Source organism: Cannabis sativa, chromosome X (assembly GCF_029168945.1).
Source record: "Cannabis sativa cultivar Pink pepper isolate KNU-18-1 chromosome X, ASM2916894v1, whole genome shotgun sequence".
Taxonomy (NCBI): Eukaryota; Viridiplantae; Streptophyta; class Magnoliopsida; order Rosales; family Cannabaceae; genus Cannabis; species Cannabis sativa.
Window position 1 is genome coordinate 19,584,333 of NC_083610.1, and position 24,953 is coordinate 19,609,285.

Genomic DNA, 24,953 nt, shown 5'->3' on the forward strand with positions numbered 1-24,953 from the left:
ACATTGATGCTATGTTTTTTTATACAATAAAAAATTAAAGGTACAATATATATATAATAGTTTAATAAAGAAAAAAAATTATATATATATATAATAATGTGTGAGATCATAATTATAGTAATTTTAAAAGGTATTGTAGTATTGGAGTGTTTTTAGAAGTAAATGTGTCATGTGGTAGGAAAATAAAATAAAATAATATATATTTAAATAATGCGTAGATATATAGTATTTTCAAAAAATTTTACTGTTCTAATAAATTAATGTTTTTGAAGAAAAAAAAATATGTATAGTTAGACTAAATGTATTTCTGCAGCCGGATGTACCACAACCATCAGATTTCTACGTAGAAATTACATTATCCAATGTTATTTAATATATGGATCACTAAATTTATTAATTAGTTAGTAAATGTCTTTTTTTAAAAAAAGTTTAATAAAATGGTAAATATAATAAATTAGTTAAAAAGAATCATAAAATACTTTTATTACACCAATTTTATTTTTAAAAAAATTATATAATAATAAGATTTAAGTTATATAAATTTGCTTCTTTAAAAATTATATAAATTTGTTAGTATTCACATTAATATGTGAAACTATATTAAAATGGTTGTAATAAAAGTATATAATTTATTAGTTTATAATTTAATGATCTAAATTCAATCAAAACAATGAGAAATGTTGAGCAACTATGTGTTATATGGTGATATCTGGTTATGGGAGAATCTATGAGAAAGGAGGAGAACAGCTTTGTGTGAGTGAAAGTTTTATTTGGTTTATTGATTAATGAAATGGCTAAAGAATATCCTTCTCTGATCTATCTATTTTGCTTGTTTCTCTATTATTTATGTCCAGTGTAAACATCAATTAGCTTCACTGCTTCCCTAGAAATATCCATTGAAGTTAAGGTCTTTGATGATGAGCTAGCTTTGTTACTTTCCAAACAATAAAATAATTTTGGTGGAATTATCGAGCAGAACATGCATAGAATTCATTTCAGATGTTAATATAGTCTAGATTTTCGAGAGAGATATGTAATAAAATAGATATGATGTGTGAATGAAGTCCATTCAAACAAACAGTTTATTTGGAAAACACAAAACAAAAGTACTATAAGCTCTTAACTTACATACTATATAATAATCAAGGAACTATCTTATTAGCTTTCAACTTATCAATCCAATAAATGAACGAGGTCTTTAAATTTCTAAACCCCACAAAACCATGCTCTTTGCTCTTGTTCATACTCACAATTTTCTCAGTCTCTGAATATCCAAAATAAGCAACAACAAACCACCAACACCCAACATCTTCGAATTTCGTAGGCACCAGACCATTCTGCCTTACAATTTCATCCCAAACTTCACTCTTATCTTTCATCTCTTCCACCAATCTTAGCCTCGAATCTCCATCCCCATCATCATCTTCAAATTCCTCATACTCAACATCAAATTGCTCAGCCAACACCTTCCACATATGCTTCCACTTGATAATGTCACCATTGCTGCAATTAAAGGCCTGGTTCTTGGCGTTGGGATCCACCGCCGCCCATATCTGATGCTCCGCGATCAAATCAGCGTCAGAGGCATCCCATGAAGAATCCCAGGCTGCCCGAGTGCCCAAAAACTTGAGTGGCTTATCCTCGTGCTTACACATGGCTGCATAAGCGCAAAGACCACTAATAACATTCATCAAACTGTACGGAGAGAATCCGAATATGAGTCCAGGCCTGTGGACAGACCAAGTCAACCCTTCCTTCTTCTCTACTTCCGCCATTAAAATATCTTCCTGAGTATAATAAAAGTTGGGCGTGACGAGTCTCGGCAAGTCTTCATGGAACGGAGTCTCGTGGGGTCGAACCTTGCCAAGAAACTCAAAGGAGCCGATGTAGTGTTTCAGCCCGGTCTGCAAACACACGTGTTGGAGATTTGGCGCATGAGGGATAACTGCTTCGAGGACATTCTTTAGCATTCGGCCATTGGAATCACAATTCTCGAGCTCGGTGGGTTTGTTGGTCCATGTGACGTAGAAGATGTGGGTGATATCAGAGAGTTTAGACAGCTTGTCTCGCGTCTGGTTCGGGTCAGTAACATCACACTGAATGTAGTGAATTGGGTGGTCAGCGTTCCAAGTGGGTTGGGGCCGACGAGCCACGCCGTAGACCTTCCAGGGTCCGCCAGGGGTGTCGGAGAGAGGTAGAATCTCGGCGAGGCTATTGCCCACGATGCCAGTTACGCCCACCACAAGAGCCACGTTCTGGTAATTATTGACTCTTTTCTGTACATGAAAGGGAAACCACTTTTCTATTACAAAACAGTTTTTTTAGTTAAAATCAGCTATTCACAAATCAAGTGTTGAAATTTTTATAAGAAAAATAAATCTTATGTTTATATATTATAATATTAATAACAATTACGATTATTAGTTAGTACTTACCTTTGCATCTCTTGTTTCTCGTTCCCACCACCAATTCACCATTGTCTTTTTGTTTTACAACAAAACAAATGATCTAAAGGGCACTGAAATGAATCACTAATACAAAATTAACATAATATATATAGTTAAAAATTATAAGATTTTTCTATGATAATTTAAGAATTGAACTAACTATGTACTTTTTTTTAGTTGATGAACTAACTATGTATTACACAGTTAATATATATTTTAATTAATATTTGTTACCCTAGTAATTTAGTCAATTATTAAATTAATCCTAACTTTAGGATTTTAAGACCTAACTTCACCTACACACTATTAGTGAAGATAGTTAGAATTAGTTAGGTTTGTTATTGAAAAGTGAACCCTTACCTGTCTGTTCACGTGTTGCGGGTTTGCAGGTTCTTGTTAACTAAAGTGGCGTTTGGTAATACTTTTATTTTTTAATTTTTTAATCACAAAATGAAAGTAAAATTTTTATTTTTAAAAAATTTATTTTTGAAAAACAAAAATGCGTTCTGTAACTACTTTTATTTTTCAATTTTAAAAATAGAAAACAAAAGTGTGTTCTGTAAAGTTCATTTTTATTTTTATTTTTTAATTTTATTTAATTCGGGTCTAGGTCCGGAGTCGGATTCGAGTTCAAGTCAGAAGTCGGGTTCTGCGGCAGGGCCATGGGGAGGGGATTTGAGTCCGGGTCTGGTCGTAATCCAAAAGATTGATTAAGAAAAACAAAACTGTTTAAAAAAACATTAAAAGTGATTTTATTTTTGTTTTTAAAATTTTGATTTCTAATTATAAAATTGAAAAGTAAAAACAGTTTTATAGAACATGTTTTGATAAATATTTTCACTTTTATACTTTTAAAAATAGAAATTAGGGACTGCCATGTGGCCTTTGACTTAACACTTAGGACTAGGTACCTACGAAAAATCTAGAAATATAATTTAGATATTATTACCGTCAAAAATTAAACTCAAGAGTATTTATATGTAACTAGAAGTGAAACTTAAATATTTATGCTGAAATTTTTTATTTTTTTTTAATATGATAATTTAAGAATTGAACTAACTATGTACTTTTTATTAGTTGATGAACTAACTATGTATTACACAGTTAATATATATTTTAATTAATATTTGTTACCCTAGTAATTTAGACAATTATTAAATTAATCCTAACTTTAGGATTTTAAGACCTAACTTCACCTACACACTATTAGTGAAGATAGTTAGAATTAGTTAGGTTTGTTATTGAAAAGTGAACCCTTACCTGTCTGTTCACGTGTTGCGGGTTTGCAGGTTCTTGTTAACTAAAGTGGCGTTTGGTAATACTTTTATTTTTTAATTTTTTAATCACAAAATGAAAGTAAAATTTTTATTTTTAAAAAATTTATTTTTGAAAAACAAAAATGCGTTCTGTAACTACTTTTATTTTTCAATTTTAAAAATAGAAAATAAAAGTGTGTTCTAGAAAGTTCATTTTTATTTTTATTTTTTAATTTTATTTAATTCGGGTCTAGCTCCGGAGTCGGATTCGAGTTCAAGTCAGAAGTCGGGTTCTGCGGCAGGGCCATGGGGAGGGGATTTGAGTTCGGGTCTGGTCGTAATCCAAAAGATTGATTAAGAAAAACAAAACTGTTTAAAAAAACATTAAAAGTGATTTTATTTTTGTTTTTAAAATTTTGATTTCTAATTATAAAATTGAAAAGTAAAAACAGTTTTATAGAACATGTTTTGATAAATATTTTCACTTTTATACTTTTAAAAATAGAAATTAGGGACTGTCATGTGGCCTTTGACTTAACACTTAAGGACTAGGTACCTACAAAAAATTTAGAAATATAATTTAGATGTTATTACCGTCAAAAATTAAACTCAAGAGTATTTATATGTAACTAGAAGTGAAACTTAAATATTTATGCTGCAATTTTTTATTTTTTTTTAATATGATAATTTAAGAATTGAACTAACTATGTACTTTTTATTAATATTTGTTACCCAGTGAATTTTTTTTTTATTAACGAGAAATTTTGAGGTTGAAGTGTTTATATGCATGCGTAGTGTTTCTGTTCAGCATATTGTTCTGACAACTGATTCTCATTTGATTTTCTTGTTTGGAAGGATGCAGGTGCTTTTACAGGTTAATGTTGGTGTTGAATTTTTGAAAAATCCTGTCCTTGAAATTCTTCAATTTGAGAAATATAATGACAAAGATTTGATTTCTGAGAACCAGACGAATGCAACATCTGTGGACCAGGACCCATGTGGAGACCTGTTAAAATGGTTACTTCCTTTAGATAACACTCTTCCACCACCAGCTCGTCCACTTTCTCCTCCCATAAGTTCCAATACAGGATTTGGAAGTACAGCTCAAAAATCCAATCTCACTTCTTCGTCCGGTTCACAACTTTTCTCTTTTGGCAACTTTAGAAGCTACTCCATGTCATCCCTGCCCCAAAATAGTACCCCACCTCCTGCATCTGTCAAATCTTTTGGTTCTAAACCAAGCTTTAATCCTGAAGATTGGGATCAATATTCATCTCAAAAGCTTCGGAAGAGTCAAAAGACTGATGCTGAAGAGCTTTTATCTTTCCGTGGTGTGTCATTGGAGCGAGAAAGATTTTCTGTTCGCTGTGGACTGGAAGGCATCTATATGCCAGGAAGAAGATGGACCAGGAAACTAGAAATTATACAACCTGTAGAAATTCATTCTTTTGCTGCTCGACCGCAATACCGATGACTTGCTCGTGTCCGGATAAAGGTGCGAACATGTTTTGAATCGAGTCACATTGTTTCATAAGCAGATGTATACATGTTCTGAAATGCAGCAGCTACCATATCTCTTTGTTTGTTTGATGTGACTGTCAGTCTAAGCCTTCAAATTTCAATCAAGTTTTTGCGTTGTTATGCAGAATGTTACTCCAGCACATGCACCAGATATTGTGGTTTATATAGATGCTATTACAATTGTTTTTGAAGAGGCTTCAAAAGGTGGACAACCACTATCACTTCCAATTACGTGTATTGAAGCAGGAACTGATCACAGCTTGCCAAATCTAGCCCTCAGGTATCAGGTTGTTGTTAACTGTAGGTATTCTATTACTTTTTAATTCGCACCACCCTGCAATCTGCTGAGGCAAATAGTAGAGAAGACTCTCAACACTTTCTCCAGTGTGATGAACACTGAGAGTTATCAGTTTGCTAGAGTGGTGTTGATTTTGAAGCTTCTTTTGTGAGAACTACCTCAATTAGGTGTCTGATATGCTCAGAGTACCTGTGAGTAAATTACAGCAACCAAAATATTTCAGTAGAGTAGAAAAATGGGAGAAAACCAGAGAAATTGAGCTATTATTGAAGAAAAGGAAAAGACAAGTTCCACAGGTGTTTTAGAGACCTGGGGCTCTCCTAGATGCAGTGAATTTCACTCAATTCATGCTTAGCTCATTCTCTCACACAAAGGCCTCTAAAACCACTCACATAGCCAAATCAGCAGTTACAAAATTACCCTCTCCCCACGCTGGCTTCACTGACCAACTACCCTTGGGCATTTGGCCTCTTACCTCTCCTAGCATAAATGAAGCGTACCTCAAGCCTTACAGTGTCTCCATTCTTCTTTCCTCTTGTTAAAAGCAAGGATGGATTACGGATTGTTTTGGAAGAAAATGTAACCTATCGATGTGCTTTCAGTAGATGATTAGTTTTTTGTTCGGATTAATAGTATAAGAAACACTATGAAGAAGTTGATTGGAGAACTGGATAAGAATTGCTTAGTGATTATATCATTTGTTAATTCATATATATTTTCTTCGATTTCGAAGTGATTTTCTATCATTATTCAGACAAAGAGTTCATTTGGTTTCCTGAAATCACTATGTTCATCTATTGGAAATATTGTACAGGAGGGGTGAAGAGCATTCTTTTATCCTCAAACCCGCGACATCTTTGTGGAGAAGCATTAAGGCAAATGGTGAAAAAAGTACTCAATCATCACAGTTACCTACTGGAATTACATCAAGTTTACATCTTTCTCGGTATTGAAGGAAAGAGAAAGGTTTTTACTGCAGATCAATATGCTATTATGGTCTCATGTCGGTGCAACTATTCTGGTAATGTAAACCAATTAGCTCACTTTACAAATGAAAATTATTATTCACTGTCTCTTGGCTTATTGTTTTTGTGCTTGCTCTAGAATCAAGAATGTTTTTCAAGCAGCCCACAAGTTGGCGACCACGTATCTCCAGGGATCTTATGATCACTGTTGCATCTGAAATGTCTGGTCAACACCGGCCTAACGGAGGATCTTATCAGCTTCCTGTTCAAGTTAAAATATGTTTTACATTGTATATGTTGGTGTTTGCATTTTCCCCTAAGCTTGTGTAATTCATCTCATCTGTAATTGGTACAATTTGTCAGGTGTTAACTCTTCAGGCTTCAAACTTGACGTCAGAAGATCTAACTTTGACAGTTCTTGCCCCAGCTTCATTTACTTCACCACCCTCAGTGGTCTCATTGAATTCTTCACCCACTTCACCTAGAAGTCCCTTTATCAGTTTTCCCGAGAATACAAGTTCAAATGGGGATAAACGTTTCTCTACGGTGCGAGAGGTTGAGCTCGGCACCCGCTTCATCCGGAAATCGAAGCCGGATGATCATAGTGGAGCTCGATCCGCTTCATTCAATGAGTTGGCTTCTCCCGCATCCGACATCATTCCTAGTAGCAGTGTAGGTTGTACACACCTGTGGTTACAAAGTAGAGTACCGTTGGGGTAATTTACTAATACTTAACTCTCATTTCTTGTATGTAATTATTGTCTGTTAAATAATTTTTCCATGGTTCCTTCAGATGCGTACCCTCTCATTCTACTGCAACCATCAAGCTTGAGCTTCTTCCGCTGACCGATAGCATCATTACTCTGGACACCTTACAGATTGATGTCAAGGAAAAAGGTAATCTCTTTCTGCTTATGTCTTGCTCTGCTTTTTTTACAGCCCCACCATTGAAACACCAACTCCATTATTGCTGTAACGCCCGTACTTTTCATAAATTACTAATTTAGTTACAAGCGTTAAAATGCGGAAAATCTATAATGTCGCTTTTATTTATAAACATAAAATATTCATATTTGAGCTCAGTTTGGACTTAAAAGACATAATAATTAATAAATCAAAATAACTGCGACATTAGTCTAATAACTCTAAATAAAATAAATGGAGCGTGCCCTAGACCACCCTCAGTTATATGGTCCTCAGCGAGTACACACACAAGCCTCCAAGGTCTCACTTGCCACCGGCTCTCTAAGTTTTAGAACCTTAATCTGCACATGGTAAGTTTGATAAGGGTGAGCTACTAAACTCAGTAAGGAAATGCTTGTCACGTAGTCACATAAAATAAAAGAAAAAAAAATATAACTAAAACTTAGATGCACATATTTAGACAAATAGCAATACATATAAGCTTAATCTTATCACTATTAACTAATCACTAGTTTCTAAGCTAAGTCACATAATAATGGTTATGCCGGAGTTCGACTTTGGCAAATAAACTCGAACTATTAGACTAAATGGCGGAGGGCTGGGTTCAGTAAAATCGTACCCACTACTAGATGGCCCCCTATCTACCATATAGACTTAACAGTCAAGTATTTAACCATTATCTTCTCAATCAAACCATGTCACATAATCTACAATAAATCTAATTTAAATAATGTTTAACTACTACACATTATTTAATAGCATATCATAAATCCTATCATAATTAAGTCATAATCATATCAGAACCATATCATAACTACATAATAATCATATCATAACTATATCATAATCATATCATAATCATACCATAATCATATCATTGTTTAAATAATGCGAATCCATTGTACCGTCCATTATCCAAACAACATAACTAGTTTAAATAATGTGAATCTTATAAACACACTATTTACATACATACTTAAATAACATGAATCTTATAAACATATTATTTAAATATATACCTTTAGCAATGGCCATGCTCTAATACTGTAAACATACATAAATAACATGAATCTTATAAACATATTATTTGAATATATATTATACAGTACATTAAATAACAGACAATAAAGAGTTAGGCAGAAGACCTTAGTTAACTTCTCTTTTACTATTCCCACTCTTTCTATGAATGTTATTACATACAGAAAACTTATGTTTTTCTACTTAATTTTCTTACCTCGAATGTGGAGAATCTAGCTTGATTGCAGGAGTGACTCTGAGAATTAATGTATGCTTGATCCCACGAAATCCTAATTTTCATGTAAAATATTTAGAGTGTTCTATGATAATAGATATAGGTTAAATATAGACCTTTTTCAACTAACGAAACATTATTAACACACAATTATTATACCTTAGCTCCCAAAAAAGAATATAGACCCTATGAGAAATATATTAGTGCTCCAAATCTTGAAATTCTTTTTATTATATTTCAGCCAGGTGCAAACCAAATCACTTTGTGATGACCCAAATCTTGATGATGATGTATGGTGGTATAGGGTAATGTTGAAAAGATAATTATAATGATGGTAGTGGTGATAGTAATATTAGGGCTAAGGTAGTGTATGGTCAAAAAGAATAAAACAACAAAACTTTTAGAGTTTTGAATAACACTTGAAAAAGGAAACTATGATTTAATGTGGAAACTTACCAACAATTTAATGTGGCGAAATGAACATGAAAATAGTTATGGAGCTATTGAATATTGAAATGAAAGAGATGAGATGGCAACAACATATGTCTTGGCTACAAGGAAATTTTCAAGCGATGACTTTAGTGTTTAAGAAAGGATAAGTGTAAATACAAGAGAAGGTGATGGAAGATAAGAGTATATGGAAGCTTCAGGTAATTTTTAGTCTAGTGATGAAAAGTGTTTCGAGAATGATTCTTAAGAGTTTTGGCTTATTGGTGTGAGTGATGAAAATAAAAAGAGATATACTCTATTTATAGGCTTTTACTAACCCTAAATCTACCCATGCCAAATTGTTCTCAACTAACCGTAGTTAACACTAAGAATATTCAAATATTCAACTAAAGTCAGTAACTTCCTCTATTTACTAGTTCAAACTGAACTCCACTTCTAATGCTAGCCGAACCATAAATGCTTGAAAATTTATTATAGTACTTTTAGTCATTATCCTTGCTTATAAGATAAAACAAAGACCTTTTTATTCTAACCACATCATCAACCAAGACCCTCCTAGCAACACACGTCCACAATAAATTCAAATTTCAAAGTTGAATTGTCTCCTTAATTCATGCACTTATATGACTTAGGTAAGTCAACCTTGCTCCACGTATAGCTCAATTCCTAAGCACCCTCCTAAATTATTTCTTGTAACCAAATTTTGTTTTTTGTACCACTATATAATATATCATGTTAACTATGAGACAAGACATCCACATGCCACTATAAAACCATGTAACTATTACTGTAGCTAGTAACACTAAATAACACCATACTTAAACCTTAAATAAAAAAAAACAATTATATTAGCTATGATGACATTCATATCCACCAAGTCATACACATTCTCACTAGCTATAATACTAATTATTTTCTAAAGTTAGTTGTGCGTAAAATAATTTATACTTATAAAATGTGAATTTCTATAAACAAAAATAATTTAATTCTCTACCGTAAGATATAAAAAAATATCATTGCTAACAAATAAAATTATTTTTTTTTTCTTAATCTCAATGGACAATGTCTAAATCTAATAGTAACCCATGGAAGCCTTGTTTAAAAATATCATAATTCTCATAGCTTGAGAAACACTGTTTAAAGAACAATTGACATAATTTAAGCAATCTACTATCTCCACATCGAGTTAACTAAAGTATATATATATAAAAAAATAATAATAATAACAACATAGTAGAGGATAATAACAAAATACTTTTGGTTATTACAATCTACCCTCCTTAAAAGAATTTCGTCCTCGAAATTAGCTTCTACCCACATACGCGGGGTATCATTTCCTCATATATTTTCCCAATTCACAACTTTTCTATTAGAATTTCCACTCTACAGGACCTTATCTAGGGATATACTCATATATTTTAGTTACCCCTTTCTACCACGCCTCCCAACGTGTCATATAACTCATGTCCTAATGTAGTTTGAAATTCTCGTACTTAAACATGTGTGTGGGATGGGATACCTACCTTCGCCACATTAAAATGTGAAATTCTGTTACACATATCTGCTATAGCAGGTGGACCTAAATATCTCAGGCTTTACGTACCCTGCATAATATTTCTATTTTAAAGTGAACTTTAAGAACATAAGGTCACCTCTTATCATTGTTACATCCTCATTTTTCTCCATCCGTTAGAGCGCCATGCATACTCTGTCGTACATTGTCTACCATTCTTGAAACTTCTTACCCACTTATAGGTGGTACCTCACTCCAAGTAAATTTAGCACTCATAAACATCTCATAGGGTGCCATACGTATTGTGGCCAACCAACTGTTTTCATAAGAGAACGTTATCAACTACAAGCATTTACTCTAACTTACCAGGTAGTATACTATTTGTAACATCCTTGCTTCAAGCCTCCATTAGGTCCTTACACCCACGGAATGATGGCTCTTATACACGAGTACGTCACTTTGGCTACTTCCTGGATGATACTTCTGCTAGTTTACATGACTTCCTCCAGTTCACTAAAGGTTCGTATCTGACCTAACACTTGAAAATATACTAAAACTCAGATCGAGGTCACCTTCTTTAGGAATACAAGGATCGTATCGTTTTCATTAGTTTTTAATGCTTCGCTCTTACGTGCTGGCATGTAGGACGTCAAATAACAAATCCAATTGCCACTTTCTGAATACTCATCCATCCTTTACCTAATCATTGTACTATTTTACAACTAACTCTGGATGCATCTAGTGTGGTGTAGGTGGTGCTTGCATCATTCTCTCGACCTTAAGTTTCCATTGCAGTACGTTTTCTCCTTGCCTTCGAGTCGCAACACTAACATAGATACTTTCCTGGTTACAAATTCTATCCATATCCTTTGTTTCATACTGTCCTTGAGGTTCGTCAATGTGTAGGCTACTACATATTAGGCCAAGGAAGCTTTCAGTCTCTCTTCGGTCTTTGTGCGCCGACACCTCTTGAATACTACCACGCTTGTAGGATAAACCACAAGTTCTGTATTAAGAAATAAGCATTTTTTTTTGAAAGCCAGCTCTTTGAACCAATAGCTTTGATCTTCTAATCCTCCAGTTCAGTCGAGTCTTCTAAACTCAGTTTGGGGTCGTATTTAAGTATCCTTAACATCCTCCCACAAGTTGGAGTATGGAAAACATCATCAACAACGAATTCCTCCACCTAATTTTTGAGCACTCACACCATCCCCTGGGCATTGAATAATTTTAAGACCAAATTTCTAGTCCCCCGGTGTTTGAGTACTACTTCAGATGTCACACTCTTTGGTACTTCTTGCTCTCGGTGTCTAGTTTGAGTATTTCTTCCCGATTTAAGAATTAACATTGCTTTATTAAAAAGTAGATTCCTAAGTAGAGGCAAACCGTCTTCCTTGTTCATTTTTTTTAGGGAGTTATTTTGGTCATAAAAGAAGAAATTGATTGAAGGAAAATAAATCTTTATTTACTTAAAAGCGTACTAAATCTCTAGTTACATAGTCACTAGATTATTGGAATAGGAACAAAAATATCTTCTTCGGATAAAATTTGACAAGTTGAAAGAGACTATTATTCGTCCTCCACGCATGACTCTGCTTCAGATCCTTCAAAGTCTTCTTGTAGGTCCTCTTCTGGGTGTTCCTCGAAGTTTATTTCCATTTCCACATCTGCTGGAATTGGTGCTGGCACATCCTCGGATTCAGAGTCTGACTCATCAATTTCTACTTCAAAATGATAGTCAGGTATGTCATCTTCTAGTTCATGGATGTTGGTTGTTGTGGGTAGATCTAAGTCCTTGCTCTTCGGTATTGGGGAATAATCTGGCTCATTGGGACCTTCTGGCATTTCCTCATCTTTGGATTCTTCATCTGAGGGAATCTCTATTATTTCTACTATTTTCTCTGCTTCTATTTGAGGTGGGCTTTTTAGTTCAAGTTCCAACATTTCTGTTGTCACTTCAAAATAGTCTGGCATTTCTGATTCTTCCAAATCTCGTTCAGTTGTTACGTTCACAGATTCTGTTATGTCCTCCACACTGTCGTCACTTAGCTTATATCGTATGTTATTGACGCGTTCTTCTTCCATGCCGTTTGTTTCCACAATATAAGTCTTTTCGAAAACGAAGTTGTGGAAGTCAAGCGTCAGCTCACATATGAATGCTGCGTATCTAATTGCGTCGCCAAGATTTGAGACACGGTGCCAGACTTCATCGATATAGTAAAGAAGTTCGGGGACATGTGACAAAGCAGCCCTTAGCACTAGAAACTTTTCTCGTGATTTGATTAAGGCTCCCCTCACCTCTACTACTCTTTTAATTTCTTCATTAATTGCGATGACCTCTCGCAGAGCTCTAAGAATCTTATCCTTTTCGTGGCGGATATTTTCGATCTTAAGTGACAGAATGTTTTTTATTTCTGCAAGTACTGTATCGTTTGACGCCTTAATTCTAAGAGACATATCTCCTATATCTGCAAAAATTTTCTTTAACTATTCAGTAATACTTAATATAAGTAGATATATATTTATATAAATCTTTATAAATAAAATAAAACGTCTTTATTTATTTATAAATTCCAAAAGATAACAAGCTAAAGGAGTTACACTAAAACTCCTAACTAAAGTGGAGCCATACTAACACTCCTTATTACATAAAAAAAAAAATAAATAAATAAATAAATAAACACATAGAATAAAATGCAACTTGACTTTTCTACTCTTCTATGTCTGACCCTTCCTCTAACATATCTTCTGACAAATCTACATAGTCGAGTTCTAAGTACACCAAGTTTGATGAAATTGGTAACTTTTGAAGGAATTCAGACCTAACAGCATTATTGGGTCGATGATATATTTCTTCTTTAGAGCCATCAGGGTGATAAATGGTGTCGGTAATTTGATATTGATCCACTAAGTTGATCATGAGTAGGTCATATCTTTCGGCCTCATCTACCGCGACATACCCTAGATGTTCCCAATTTGCTCTTAGACTATGTTGGACTTGTGGCATGTTGAGAGCGTGCATCAAGGCTATGTACTTCTCATGTGACTTCAATAAACAATTCCAACGATCTATTATCTTATCCATACCCTCATGTATTTTGTTAATTCTATCAAAGACCTTGTTTTCTTCCAGCATGGGTGGGGTCTTGGGGACTCTCTTTGAAGCCTTAATATGCCTAACAATGTGCTCTACTTGCTCTGGTCTCATGATGTTGGTGCTTAGTTGGTTCTAGGGTTCTGAAAATAAAAAGAACTTTTGAAATTACTAAAATGTACATAAAATAGAATCATGCAAAAATGATACTTACTGGGTAGCGAGTGGAACCTTTTTAGCCGATATGTGTAACTCGTGAGAACGTTCGGGACCAATATAACTGTGGCTCTGATACCAAACTGTAACGCCCGTACTTTTCATAAATTACTAATTTAGTTACAAGCGTTAAAATGCGGAAAATCTATAATGTCGCTTTTATTTATAAACATAAAATATTTCATATTTGAGCTCAGTTTGGACTTAAAAGACATAATAATTAATAAATCAAAATAACTGCGACATTAGTCTAATAACTCTAAATAAAATAAATGGAGCGTGCCCTAGACCACCCTCAGTTATATGGTCCTCAGCGAGTACACACACAAGCCTCCAAGGTCTCACTTGCCACCGGCTCTCTAAGTTTTAGAACCTTAATCTGCACATGGTAAGTTTGATAAGGGTGAGCTACTAAACTCAGTAAGGAAATGCTTGTCACGTAGTCACATAAAATAAAAGAAAAAAACATATAACTAAAGCTTAGATGCTCATATTTAGATAAATAGCAATACATATAAGCTTAAACTTATCACTATTAACTAATCACTAGTTTCTAAGCTAAGTCACATAATAATGGTTATGCCGGAGTTCGACTTTGGCAAATAAACTCGAACTATTAGACTAAATGGCGGAGGGCTGGGTTCAGTAAAATCGTACCCACTACTAGATGGCCCCCTATCTACCATATAGACTTAACAGTCAAGTATTTAACCATTATCTTCTCAATCAAACCATGTCACATAATCTACAATAAATCTAATTTAAATAATGTTTAACTACTACACATTATTTAATAGCATATCATAAATCCTATCATAATTAAGTCATAATCATATCAGAACCATATCATAACTACATAATAATCATATCATAACTATATCATAATCATATCATAATCATACCATAATCATATCATTGTTTAAATAATGCGAATCCATTGTACCGTCCATTATCCAAACAACATAACTAGTTTAAATAATGTGAATCTTATAAACACACTATTTACATACATACTTAAATAACATGAATCTTATAAACATATTATTTAAATATATACCTTTAGCAATGGCCATGCTCTAATACTGTAAACATACATAAATAACATGAATCTTATAAACATATTATTTGAATATATATTATACAGTACATTAAATAACAGACAATAAAGAGTTAGGCAGAAGACCTTAGTTAACTTCTCTTTTACTATTCCCACTCTTTCTATGAATGTTATTACATACAGAAAACTTATGTTTTTCTACTTAATTTCCTTACCTCGAATGTGGAGAATCTAGCTTGATTGCAGGAGTGACTCTGAGAATTAATGTATGCTTGATCCCACGAAATCCTAATTTTCATGTAAAATATTTAGAGTGTTCTATGATAATAGATATAGGTTAAATATAGACCTTTTTCAACTAACGAAACATTATTAACACACAATTATTATACCTTAGCTCCCAAAAAGGAATATAGACCCTATGAGAAATATATTAGTGCTCCAAATCTTGAAATTCTTTTTATTATATTTCAGCCAGGTGCAAACCAAATCACTTTGTGATGACCCAAATCTTGATGATGATGTATGGTGGTATAGGGTAATGTTGAAAAGATAATTATAATGATGGTAGTGGTGATAGTAATATTAGGGCTAAGGTAGTGTATGGTCAAAAAGAATAAAACAACAAAACTTTTAGAGTTTTGAATAACACTTGAAAAAGGAAACTATGATTTAATGTGGAAACTTACCAACAATTTAATGTGGCGAAATGAACATGAAAATAGTTATGGAGCTATTGAATATTGAAATGAAAGAGATGAGATGGCAACAACATATGTCTTGGCTACAAGGAAATTTTCAAGCGATGACTTTAGTGTTTAAGAAAGGATAAGTGTAAATACAAGAGAAGGTGATGGAAGATAAGAGTATATGGAAGCTTCAGGTAATTTTTAGTCTAGTGATGAAAAGTGTTTCGAGAATTATTCTTAAGAGTTTTGGCTTATTGGTGTGAGTGATGAAAATAAAAAGAGATATACTCTATTTATAGGCTTTTACTAACCCTAAATCTACCCATGCCAAATTGTTCTCAACTAACCGTAGTTAACACTAAGAATATTCAAATATTCAACTAAAGTCAGTAACTTCCTCTATTTACTAGTTCAAACTGAACTCCACTTCTAATGCTAGCCGAACCATAAATGCTTGAAAATTTATTATAGTACTTTTAGTCATTATCCTTGCTTATAAGATAAAACAAAGACCTTTTTATTCTAACCACATCATCAACCAAGACCCTCCTAGCAACACACGTCCACAATAAATTCAAATTTCAAAGTTGAATTGTCTCCTTAATTCATGCACTTATATGACTTAGGTAAGTCAACCTTGCTCCACGTATAGCTCAATTCCTAAGCACCCTCCTAAATTATTTCTTGTAACCAAATTTTGTTTTTTGTACCACTATATAATATATCATGTTAACTATGAGACAAGACATCCACATGCCACTATAAAACCATGTAACTATTACTGTAGCTAGTAACACTAAATAACACCATACTTAAACCTTAAATAAAAAAAAACAATTATATTAGCTATGATGACATTCATATCCACCAAGTCATACACATTCTCACTAGCTATAATACTAATTATTTTCTAAAGTTAGTTGTGCGTAAAATAATTTATACTTATAAAATGTGAATTTCTATAAACAAAAATAATTTAATTCTCTACCGTAAGATATAAAAAAATATCATTGCTAACAAATAAAATTATTTTTTTTTCTTAATCTCAATGGACAATGTCTAAATCTAATAGTAACCCATGGAAGCCTTGTTTAAAAATATCATAATTCTCATAGCTTGAGAAACACTGTTTAAAGAACAATTGACATAATTTAAGCAATCTACTATCTCCACATCGAGTTAACTAAAGTATATATATATATATAAAAAATAATAATAATAACAACATAGTAGAGGATAATAACAAAATACTTTTGGTTATTACAATCTACCCTCCTTAAAAGAATTTCGTCCTCGAAATTAGCTTCTACCCACATACGCGGGGTATCATTTCCTCATATATTTTCCCAATTCACAACTTTTCTATTAGAATTTCCACTCTACAGGACCTTATCTAGGGATATACTCATATATTTTAGTTACCCCTTTCTACCACGCCTCCCAACGTGTCATATAACTCATGTCCTAATGTAGTTTGAAATTCTCGTACTTAAACATGTGTGTGGGATGGGATACCTACCTTCGCCACATTAAAATGTGAAATTCTGTTACACATATCTGCTATAGCAGGTGGACCTAAATATCTCAGGCTTTACGTACCCTGCATAATATTTCTATTTTAAAGTGAACTTTAAGAACATAAGGTCACCTCTTATCATTGTTACATCCTCATTTTTCTCCATCCGTTAGAGCGCCATGCATACTCTGTCGTACATTGTCTACCATTCTTGAAACTTCTTACCCACTTATAGGTGGTACCTCACTCCAAGTAAATTTAGCACTCATAAACATCTCATAGGGTGCCATACGTATTGTGGCCAACCAACTGTTTTCATAAGAGAACGTTATCAACTACAAGCATTTACTCTAACTTACCAGGTAGTATACTATTTGTAACATCCTTGCTTCAAGCCTCCATTAGGTCCTTACACCCACGGAATGATGGCTCTTATACACGAGTACGTCACTTTGGCTACTTCCTGGATGATACTTCTGCTAGTTTACATGACTTCCTCCAGTTCACTAAAGGTTCGTATCTGACCTAACACTTGAAAATATACTAAAACTCAGATCGAGGTCACCTTCTTTAGGAATACAAGGATCGTATCGTTTTCATTAGTTTTTAATGCTTCGCTCTTACGTGCTGGCATGTAGGACGTCAAATAACAAATCCAATTGCCACTTTCTGAATACTCATCCATCCTTTACCTAATCATTGTACTATTTTACAACTAACTCTGGATGCATCTAGTGTGGTGTAGGTGGTGCTTGCATCATTCTCTCGACCTTAAGTTTCCATTGCAGTACGTTTTCTCCTTGCCTTCGAGTCGCAACACTAACATAGATACTTTCCTGGTTACAAATTCTATCCATATCCTTTGTTTCATACTGTCCTTGAGGTTCGTCAATGTGTAGGCTACTACATATTAGGCCAAGGAAGCTTTCAGTCTCTCTTCGGTCTTTGTGCGCCGACACCTCTTGAATACTACCACGCTTGTAGGATAAACCACAAGTTCTGTATTAAGAAATAAGCATTTTTTTTTTGAAAGCCAGCTCTTTGAACCAATAGCTTTGATCTTCTAATCCTCCAGTTCAGTCGAGTCTTCTAAACTCAGTTTGGAGTCGTATTTAAGTATCCTTAACATCCTCCCACATGTTGGAGTATAGAAAACATCATCAACAACGAATTCCTCCACCTAATTTTTTTTTTGAGCACTCACACCATCCCCTGGGCATTGAATAATTTTAAGACCAAATTTCTAGTCCCCCGGTGTTTGAGTACTACTTCAGATGTCACACTCTTTGGTACTTCTTGCTCTCGGTGTCTAGTTTGAGTATTTCTTCCCGATTTAAGAATTAACATTGCTTTATTAAAAAGTAGATTCCTAAGTAGAGGCAAACCGTCTTCCTTGTTCATTTTTTTTAGGGAGTTATTTTGGTCATAAAAGAAGAAATTGATTGAAGGAAAATAAATCTTTATTTACTTAAAAGCGTACTAAATCTCTAGTTACATAGTCACTAGATTATTGGAATAGGAACAAAAATATCTTCTTCGGATAAAATTTGACAAGTTGAAAGAGACTATTATTCGTCCTCCACGCATGACTCTGCTTCAGATCCTTCAAAGTCTTCTTGTAGGTCCTCTTCTGGGTGTTCCTCGAAGTTTATTTCCATTTCCACATCTGCTGGAATTGGTGCTGGCACATCCTCGGATTCAGAGTCTGACTCATCAATTTCTACTTCAAAATGATAGTCAGGTATGTCATCTTCTAGTTCATGGATGTTGGTTGTTGTGGGTAGATCTAAGTCCTTGCTCTTCGGTATTGGGGAATAATCTGGCTCATTGGGACCTTCTGGCATTTCCTCATCTTTGGATTCTTCATCTGAGGGAATCTCTATTATTTCTACTATTTTCTCTGCTTCTATTTGAGGTGGGCTTTTTAGTTCAAGTTCCAACATTTCTGTTGTCACTTCAAAATAGTCTGGCATTTCTGATTCTTCCAAATCTCGTTCAGTTGTTACGTTCACAGATTCTGTTATGTCCTCCACACTGTCGTCACTTAGCTTATATCGTATGTTATTGACGCGTTCTTCTTCCATGCCGTTTGTTTCCACAATATAAGTCTTTTCGAAAACGAAGTTGTGGAAGTCAAGCGTCAGCTCACATATGAATGCTGCGTATCTAATTGCGTCGCCAAGATTTGAGACACGGTGCCAGACTTCATCGATATAGTAAAGAAGTTCGGGGACATGTGACAAAGCAGCCCTTAGCACTAGAAACTTTTCTCGTGATTTGATTAAGGCTCCCCTCACCTCTACTACTCTTTTAATTTCTTCATTAATTGCGATGACCTCTCGCAGAGCTCTAAGAATCTTATCCTCTTCGTGGCGGATATTTTCGATCTTAAGTGACAGAATGTTTTTTTTATTTCTGCAAGTACTATATCGTTTGACGCCTTAATTCTAAGAGACATATCTCCTATATCTGCAAAAATTTTCTTTAACTATTCAGTAATACTTAATATAAGTAGATATATATTTATATAAATCTTTATAAATAAAATAAAACGTCTTTATTTATTTATAAATTCCAAAAGATAACAAGCTAAAGGAGTTACACTAAAACTCCTAACTAAAGTGGAGCCATACTAACACTCCTTATTACATAAAAAAAAAAAATAAACACATAGAATAAAATGCAACTTGACTTTTCTACTCTTCTATGTCTGACCCTTCCTCTAACATATCTTCTGACAAATCTACATAGTCGAGTTCTAAGTACACCAAGTTTGATGAAATTGGTAACTTTTGAAGGAATTCAGACCTAACAGCATTATTGGGTCGATGATATATTTCTTCTTTAGAGCCATCAGGGTGATAAATGGTGTCGGTAATTTGATATTGATCCACTAAGTTGATCATGAGTAGGTCATATCTTTCGGCCTCATCTACCGCGACATACCCTAGATGTTCCCAATTTGCTCTTAGACTATGTTGGACTTGTGGCATGTTGAGAGCGTGCATCAAGGCTATGTACTTCTCATGTGACTTCAATAAACAATTCCAACGATCTATTATCTTATCCATACCCTCATGTATTTTGTTAATTCTATCAAAGACCTTGTTTTCTTCCAGCATGGGTGGGGTCTTGGGGACTCTCTTTGAAGCCTTAATATGCCTAACAATGTGCTCTACTTGCTCTGGTCTCATGATGTTGGTGCTTAGTTGGTTCTAGGGTTCTGAAAATAAAAAGAACTTTTGAAATTACTAAAATGTACATAAAATAGAATCATGCAAAAATGATACTTACTGGGTAGCGAGTGGAACCTTTTTAGCCGATATGTGTAACTCGTGAGAACGTTCGGGACCAATATAACTGTGGCTCTGATACCAAACTGTAACGCCCGTACTTTTCATAAATTACTAATTTAGTTACAAGCGTTAAAATGCGGAAAATCTATAATGTCGCTTTTATTTATAAACATAAAATATTTCATATTTGAGCTCAGTTTGGACTTAAAAGACATAATAATTAATAAATCAAAATAACTGCGACATTAGTCTAATAACTCTAAATAAAATAAATGGAGCGTGCCCTAGACCACCCTCAGTTATATGGTCCTCAGCGAGTACACACACAAGCCTCCAAGGTCTCACTTGCCACCGGCTCTCTAAGTTTTAGAACCTTAATCTGCACATGGTAAGTTTGATAAGGGTGAGCTACTAAACTCAGTAAGGAAATGCTTGTCACGTAGTCACATAAAATAAAAGAAAAAAAAAATATAACTAAAACTTAGATGCACATATTTAGACAAATAGCAATACATATAAGCTTAATCTTATCACTATTCACTAATCACTAGTTTCTAAGCTAAGTCACATAATAATGGTTATGCCGGAGTTCGACTTTGGCAAATAAACTCGAACTATTAGACTAAATGGCGGAGGGCTGGGTTCAGTAAAATCGTACCCACTACTAGATGGCCCCCTATCTACCATATAGACTTAACAGTCAAGTATTTAACCATTATCTTCTCAATCAAACCATGTCACATAATCTACAATAAATCTAATTTAAATAATGTTTAACTACTACACATTATTTAATAGCATATCATAAATCCTATCATAATTAAGTCATAATCATATCAGAACCATATCATAACTACATAATAATCATATCATAACTATATCATAATCATATCATAATCATACCATAATCATATCATTGTTTAAATAATGCGAATCCATTGTACCGTCCATTATCCAAACAACATAACTAGTTTAAATAATGTGAATCTTATAAACACACTATTTACATACATACTTAAATAACATGAATCTTATAAACATATTATTTAAATATATACCTTTAGCAATGGCCATGCTCTAATACTGTAAACATACATAAATAACATGAATCTTATAAACATATTATTTGAATATATATTATACAGTACATTAAATAACAGACAATAAAGAGTTAGGCAGAAGACCTTAGTTAACTTCTCTTTTACTATTCCCACTCTTTCTATGAATGTTATTACATACAGAAAACTTATGTTTTTCTACTTAATTTCCTTACCTCGAATGTGGAGAATCTAGCTTGATTGCAGGAGTGACTCTGAGAATTAATGTATGCTTGATCCCACGAAATCCTAATTTTCATGTAAAATATTTAGAGTGTTCTATGATAATAGATATAGGTTAAATATAGACCTTTTTCAACTAACGAAACATTATTAACACACAATTATTATACCTTAGCTCCCAAAAAGGAATATAGACCCTATGAGAAATATATTAGTGCTCCAAATCTTGAAATTCTTTTTATTATATTTCGGCCAGTGTGCAAACCAAATCACTTTGTGATGACCCAAATCTTGATGATGATGTATGGTGGTATAGGGTAATGTTGAAAAGATAATTATAATGATGGTAGTGGTGATAGTAATATTAGGGCTAAGGTAGTGTATGGTCAAAAAGAATAAAACAACAAAACTTTTAGAGTTTTGAATAACACTTGAAAAAGGAAACTATGATTTAATGTGGAAACTTACCAACAATTTAATGTGGCGAAATGAACATGAAAATAGTTATGGAGCTATTGAATATTGAAATGAAAGAGATGAGATGGCAACAACATATGTCTTGGCTACAAGGAAATTTTCAAGCGATGACTTTAGTGTTTAAGAAAGGATAAGTGTAAATACAAGAGAAGGTGATGGAAGATAAGAGTATATGGAAGCTTCAGGTAATTTTTAGTCTAGTGATGAAAAGTGTTTCGAGAATGATTCTTAAGAGTTTTGGCTTATTGGTGTGAGTGATGAAAATAAAAAGAGATATACTCTATTTATAGGCTTTTACTAACCCTAAATCTACCCATGCCAAATTGTTCTCAACTAACCGTAGTTAACACTAAGAATATTCAAATATTCAACTAAAGTCAGTAACTTCCTCTATTTACTAGTTCAAACTGAACTCCACTTCTAATGCTAGCCGAACCATAAATGCTTGAAAATTTATTATAGTACTTTTAGTCATTATCCTTGCTTATAAGATAAAACAAAGACCTTTTTATTCTAACCACATCATCAACCAAGACCCTCCTAGCAACACACGTCCACAATAAATTCAAATTTCAAAGTTGAATTGTCTCCTTAATTCATGCACTTATATGACTTAGGTAAGTCAACCTTGCTCCACGTATAGCTCAATTCCTAAGCACCCTCCTAAATTATTTCTTGTAACCAAATTTTGTTTTTTGTACCACTATATAATATATCATGTTAACTATGAGACAAGACATCCACATGCCACTATAAAACCATGTAACTATTACTGTAGCTAGTAACACTAAATAACACCATACTTAAACCTTAAATAAAAAAAAACAATTATATTAGCTATGATGACATTCATATCCACCAAGTCATACACATTCTCACTAGCTATAATACTAATTATTTTCTAAAGTTAGTTGTGCGTAAAATAATTTATACTTATAAAATGTGAATTTCTATAAACAAAAATAATTTAATTCTCTACCGTAAGATATAAAAAAATATCATTGCTAACAAATAAAATTATTTTTTTTTTCTTAATCTCAATGGACAATGTCTAAATCTAATAGTAACCCATGGAAGCCTTGTTTAAAAATATCATAATTCTCATAGCTTGAGAAACATTGTTTAAAGAACAATTGACATAATTTAAGCAATCTACTATCTCCACATCGAGTTAACTAAAGTATATATATATATAAAAAAAATAATAATAATAACAACATAGTAGAGGATAATAACAAAATACTTTTGGTTATTACAATCTACCCTCCTTAAAAGAATTTCGTCCTCGAAATTAGCTTCTACCCACATACGCGGGGTATCATTTCCTCATATATTTTCCCAATTCACAACTTTTCTATTAGAATTTCCACTCTACAGGACCTTATCTAGGGATATACTCATATATTTTAGTTACCCCTTTCTACCACGCCTCCCAACGTGTCATATAACTCATGTCCTAATGTAGTTTGAAATTCTCGTACTTAAACATGTGTGTGGGATGGGATACCTACCTTCGCCACATTAAAATGTGAAATTCTGTTACACATATCTGCTATAGCAGGTGGACCTAAATATCTCAGGCTTTACGTACCCTGCATAATATTTCTATTTTAAAGTGAACTTTAAGAACATAAGGTCACCTCTTATCATTGTTACATCCTCATTTTTCTCCATCCGTTAGAGCGCCATGCATACTCTGTCGTACATTGTCTACCATTCTTGAAACTTCTTACCCACTTATAGGTGGTACCTCACTCCAAGTAAATTTAGCACTCATAAACATCTCATAGGGTGCCATACGTATTGTGGCCAACCAACTGTTTTCATAAGAGAACGTTATCAACTACAAGCATTTACTCTAACTTACCAGGAAGATTCTGTGCACATAACAGAATTCAGGAAAAAAATATTGCAGTGTGACTGCAGTACACAGTAGCTGCTGTAGGGTCTTGTATTACCCAGGTTCTTCAACACCACCCCTTAAACGAAGGGGTGACACCTTCACTCCAAGTTTGTCCACAAGAACCTGGAAACGAGAATGTGAAAGACTCTTGGTGAACGAATCAGCAGTAGGCACATATCTTATCTCCAGTTCTTTCTTCAAAACTTTGTCTCTAACAAAGTGGATATCGATTTCGATATGCTTTGTTCTTGCATGGTAAACGGGATTGGAGGCAAGTGCATTGGCACTGATGTTATCACACCAAGTAATTGGTGTCTCAGGCAGTTTGAACTTTAGTTCTTTTAACAAGGATTCAATCCAAGTTATTTCAGATGCTACATGTGCCAATGCTCTGTATTCGGATTCTGTACTAGATCTTGAAACAACAGCTTGTTTCTTTGATGACCACGAAACAAGAGCTTCTCCAAGATAAACACAATATCCAGCCACCGATTTTCTATCATCTGGACAACATGCCCAATCAACATCCGAATAACCAACTAAGGATAATCTTTCACTAAAACCAATGTGTAAGCCGTGACGAATGGTTCCCTTCAGATATCTCAAGATTCGCTTAACTCCACTCCAGTGAGTTGTTGTTGGATTTTGTAGGAATTGGCTCAATTTATTTATGGCGAAAGCAATGTCTGGTCTGGTATGACTTAGGTACTGTAAAGCACCTATGGCACTCCTGTACACAGTCAGATTAGTGAGAAGATCTCCATCATTCTTCGATAGCGGCTTTCCCGCAATCATGGGA

The 24,953-nt window shown here is 33.8% G+C and overlaps 1 protein-coding gene, 2 long non-coding RNA genes and 1 pseudogene across 5 annotated transcripts; 1 reads left to right on the forward strand and 3 right to left on the reverse strand.

The window, feature by feature from the left end:
• Window positions 1–1,017: 1,017 nt before the first annotated feature.
• On the reverse strand, window positions 1,018–2,698 carry LOC115703034 ((S)-8-oxocitronellyl enol synthase CYC2). Its single transcript, XM_030630518.2, has 2 exons — window positions 2,436–2,698; window positions 1,018–2,276 (listed from the first exon to the last, which is right to left on the reverse strand). Exons 1-2 carry the CDS (start codon window positions 2,475–2,477, stop codon window positions 1,143–1,145), a joined length of 1,176 nt encoding a protein of 391 aa, XP_030486378.1. The 5' UTR covers window positions 2,478–2,698; the 3' UTR covers window positions 1,018–1,142.
• A 1,768-nt stretch (window positions 2,699–4,466) lies between these two features.
• LOC115714677 (uncharacterized) lies at window positions 4,467–8,501 on the forward strand (annotated as a pseudogene).
• A 4,666-nt stretch (window positions 8,502–13,167) lies between these two features.
• Window positions 13,168–15,676, reverse strand: LOC115703065 (uncharacterized). 2 transcript variants are annotated; one of them, XR_004009001.2, is made up of 3 exons: window positions 15,386–15,676; window positions 15,209–15,281; window positions 13,168–14,315 (listed from the first exon to the last, which is right to left on the reverse strand). It is a non-coding gene; the product is annotated as an uncharacterized LOC115703065 (long non-coding RNA). The 2 variants fall into 2 exon arrangements; XR_009684899.1 differs by having other exon boundaries at window positions 15,209–15,676.
• A 4,064-nt stretch (window positions 15,677–19,740) lies between these two features.
• On the reverse strand, window positions 19,741–22,024 carry LOC133031823 (uncharacterized). Of its 2 annotated transcripts, XR_009684901.1 has the most exons (3): window positions 21,945–22,024; window positions 21,768–21,840; window positions 19,741–20,873 (listed from the first exon to the last, which is right to left on the reverse strand). It is a non-coding gene; the product is annotated as an uncharacterized LOC133031823 (long non-coding RNA). The 2 variants fall into 2 exon arrangements; XR_009684900.1 differs by having other exon boundaries at window positions 21,768–22,014.
• Window positions 22,025–24,953: the final 2,929 nt, after the last annotated feature.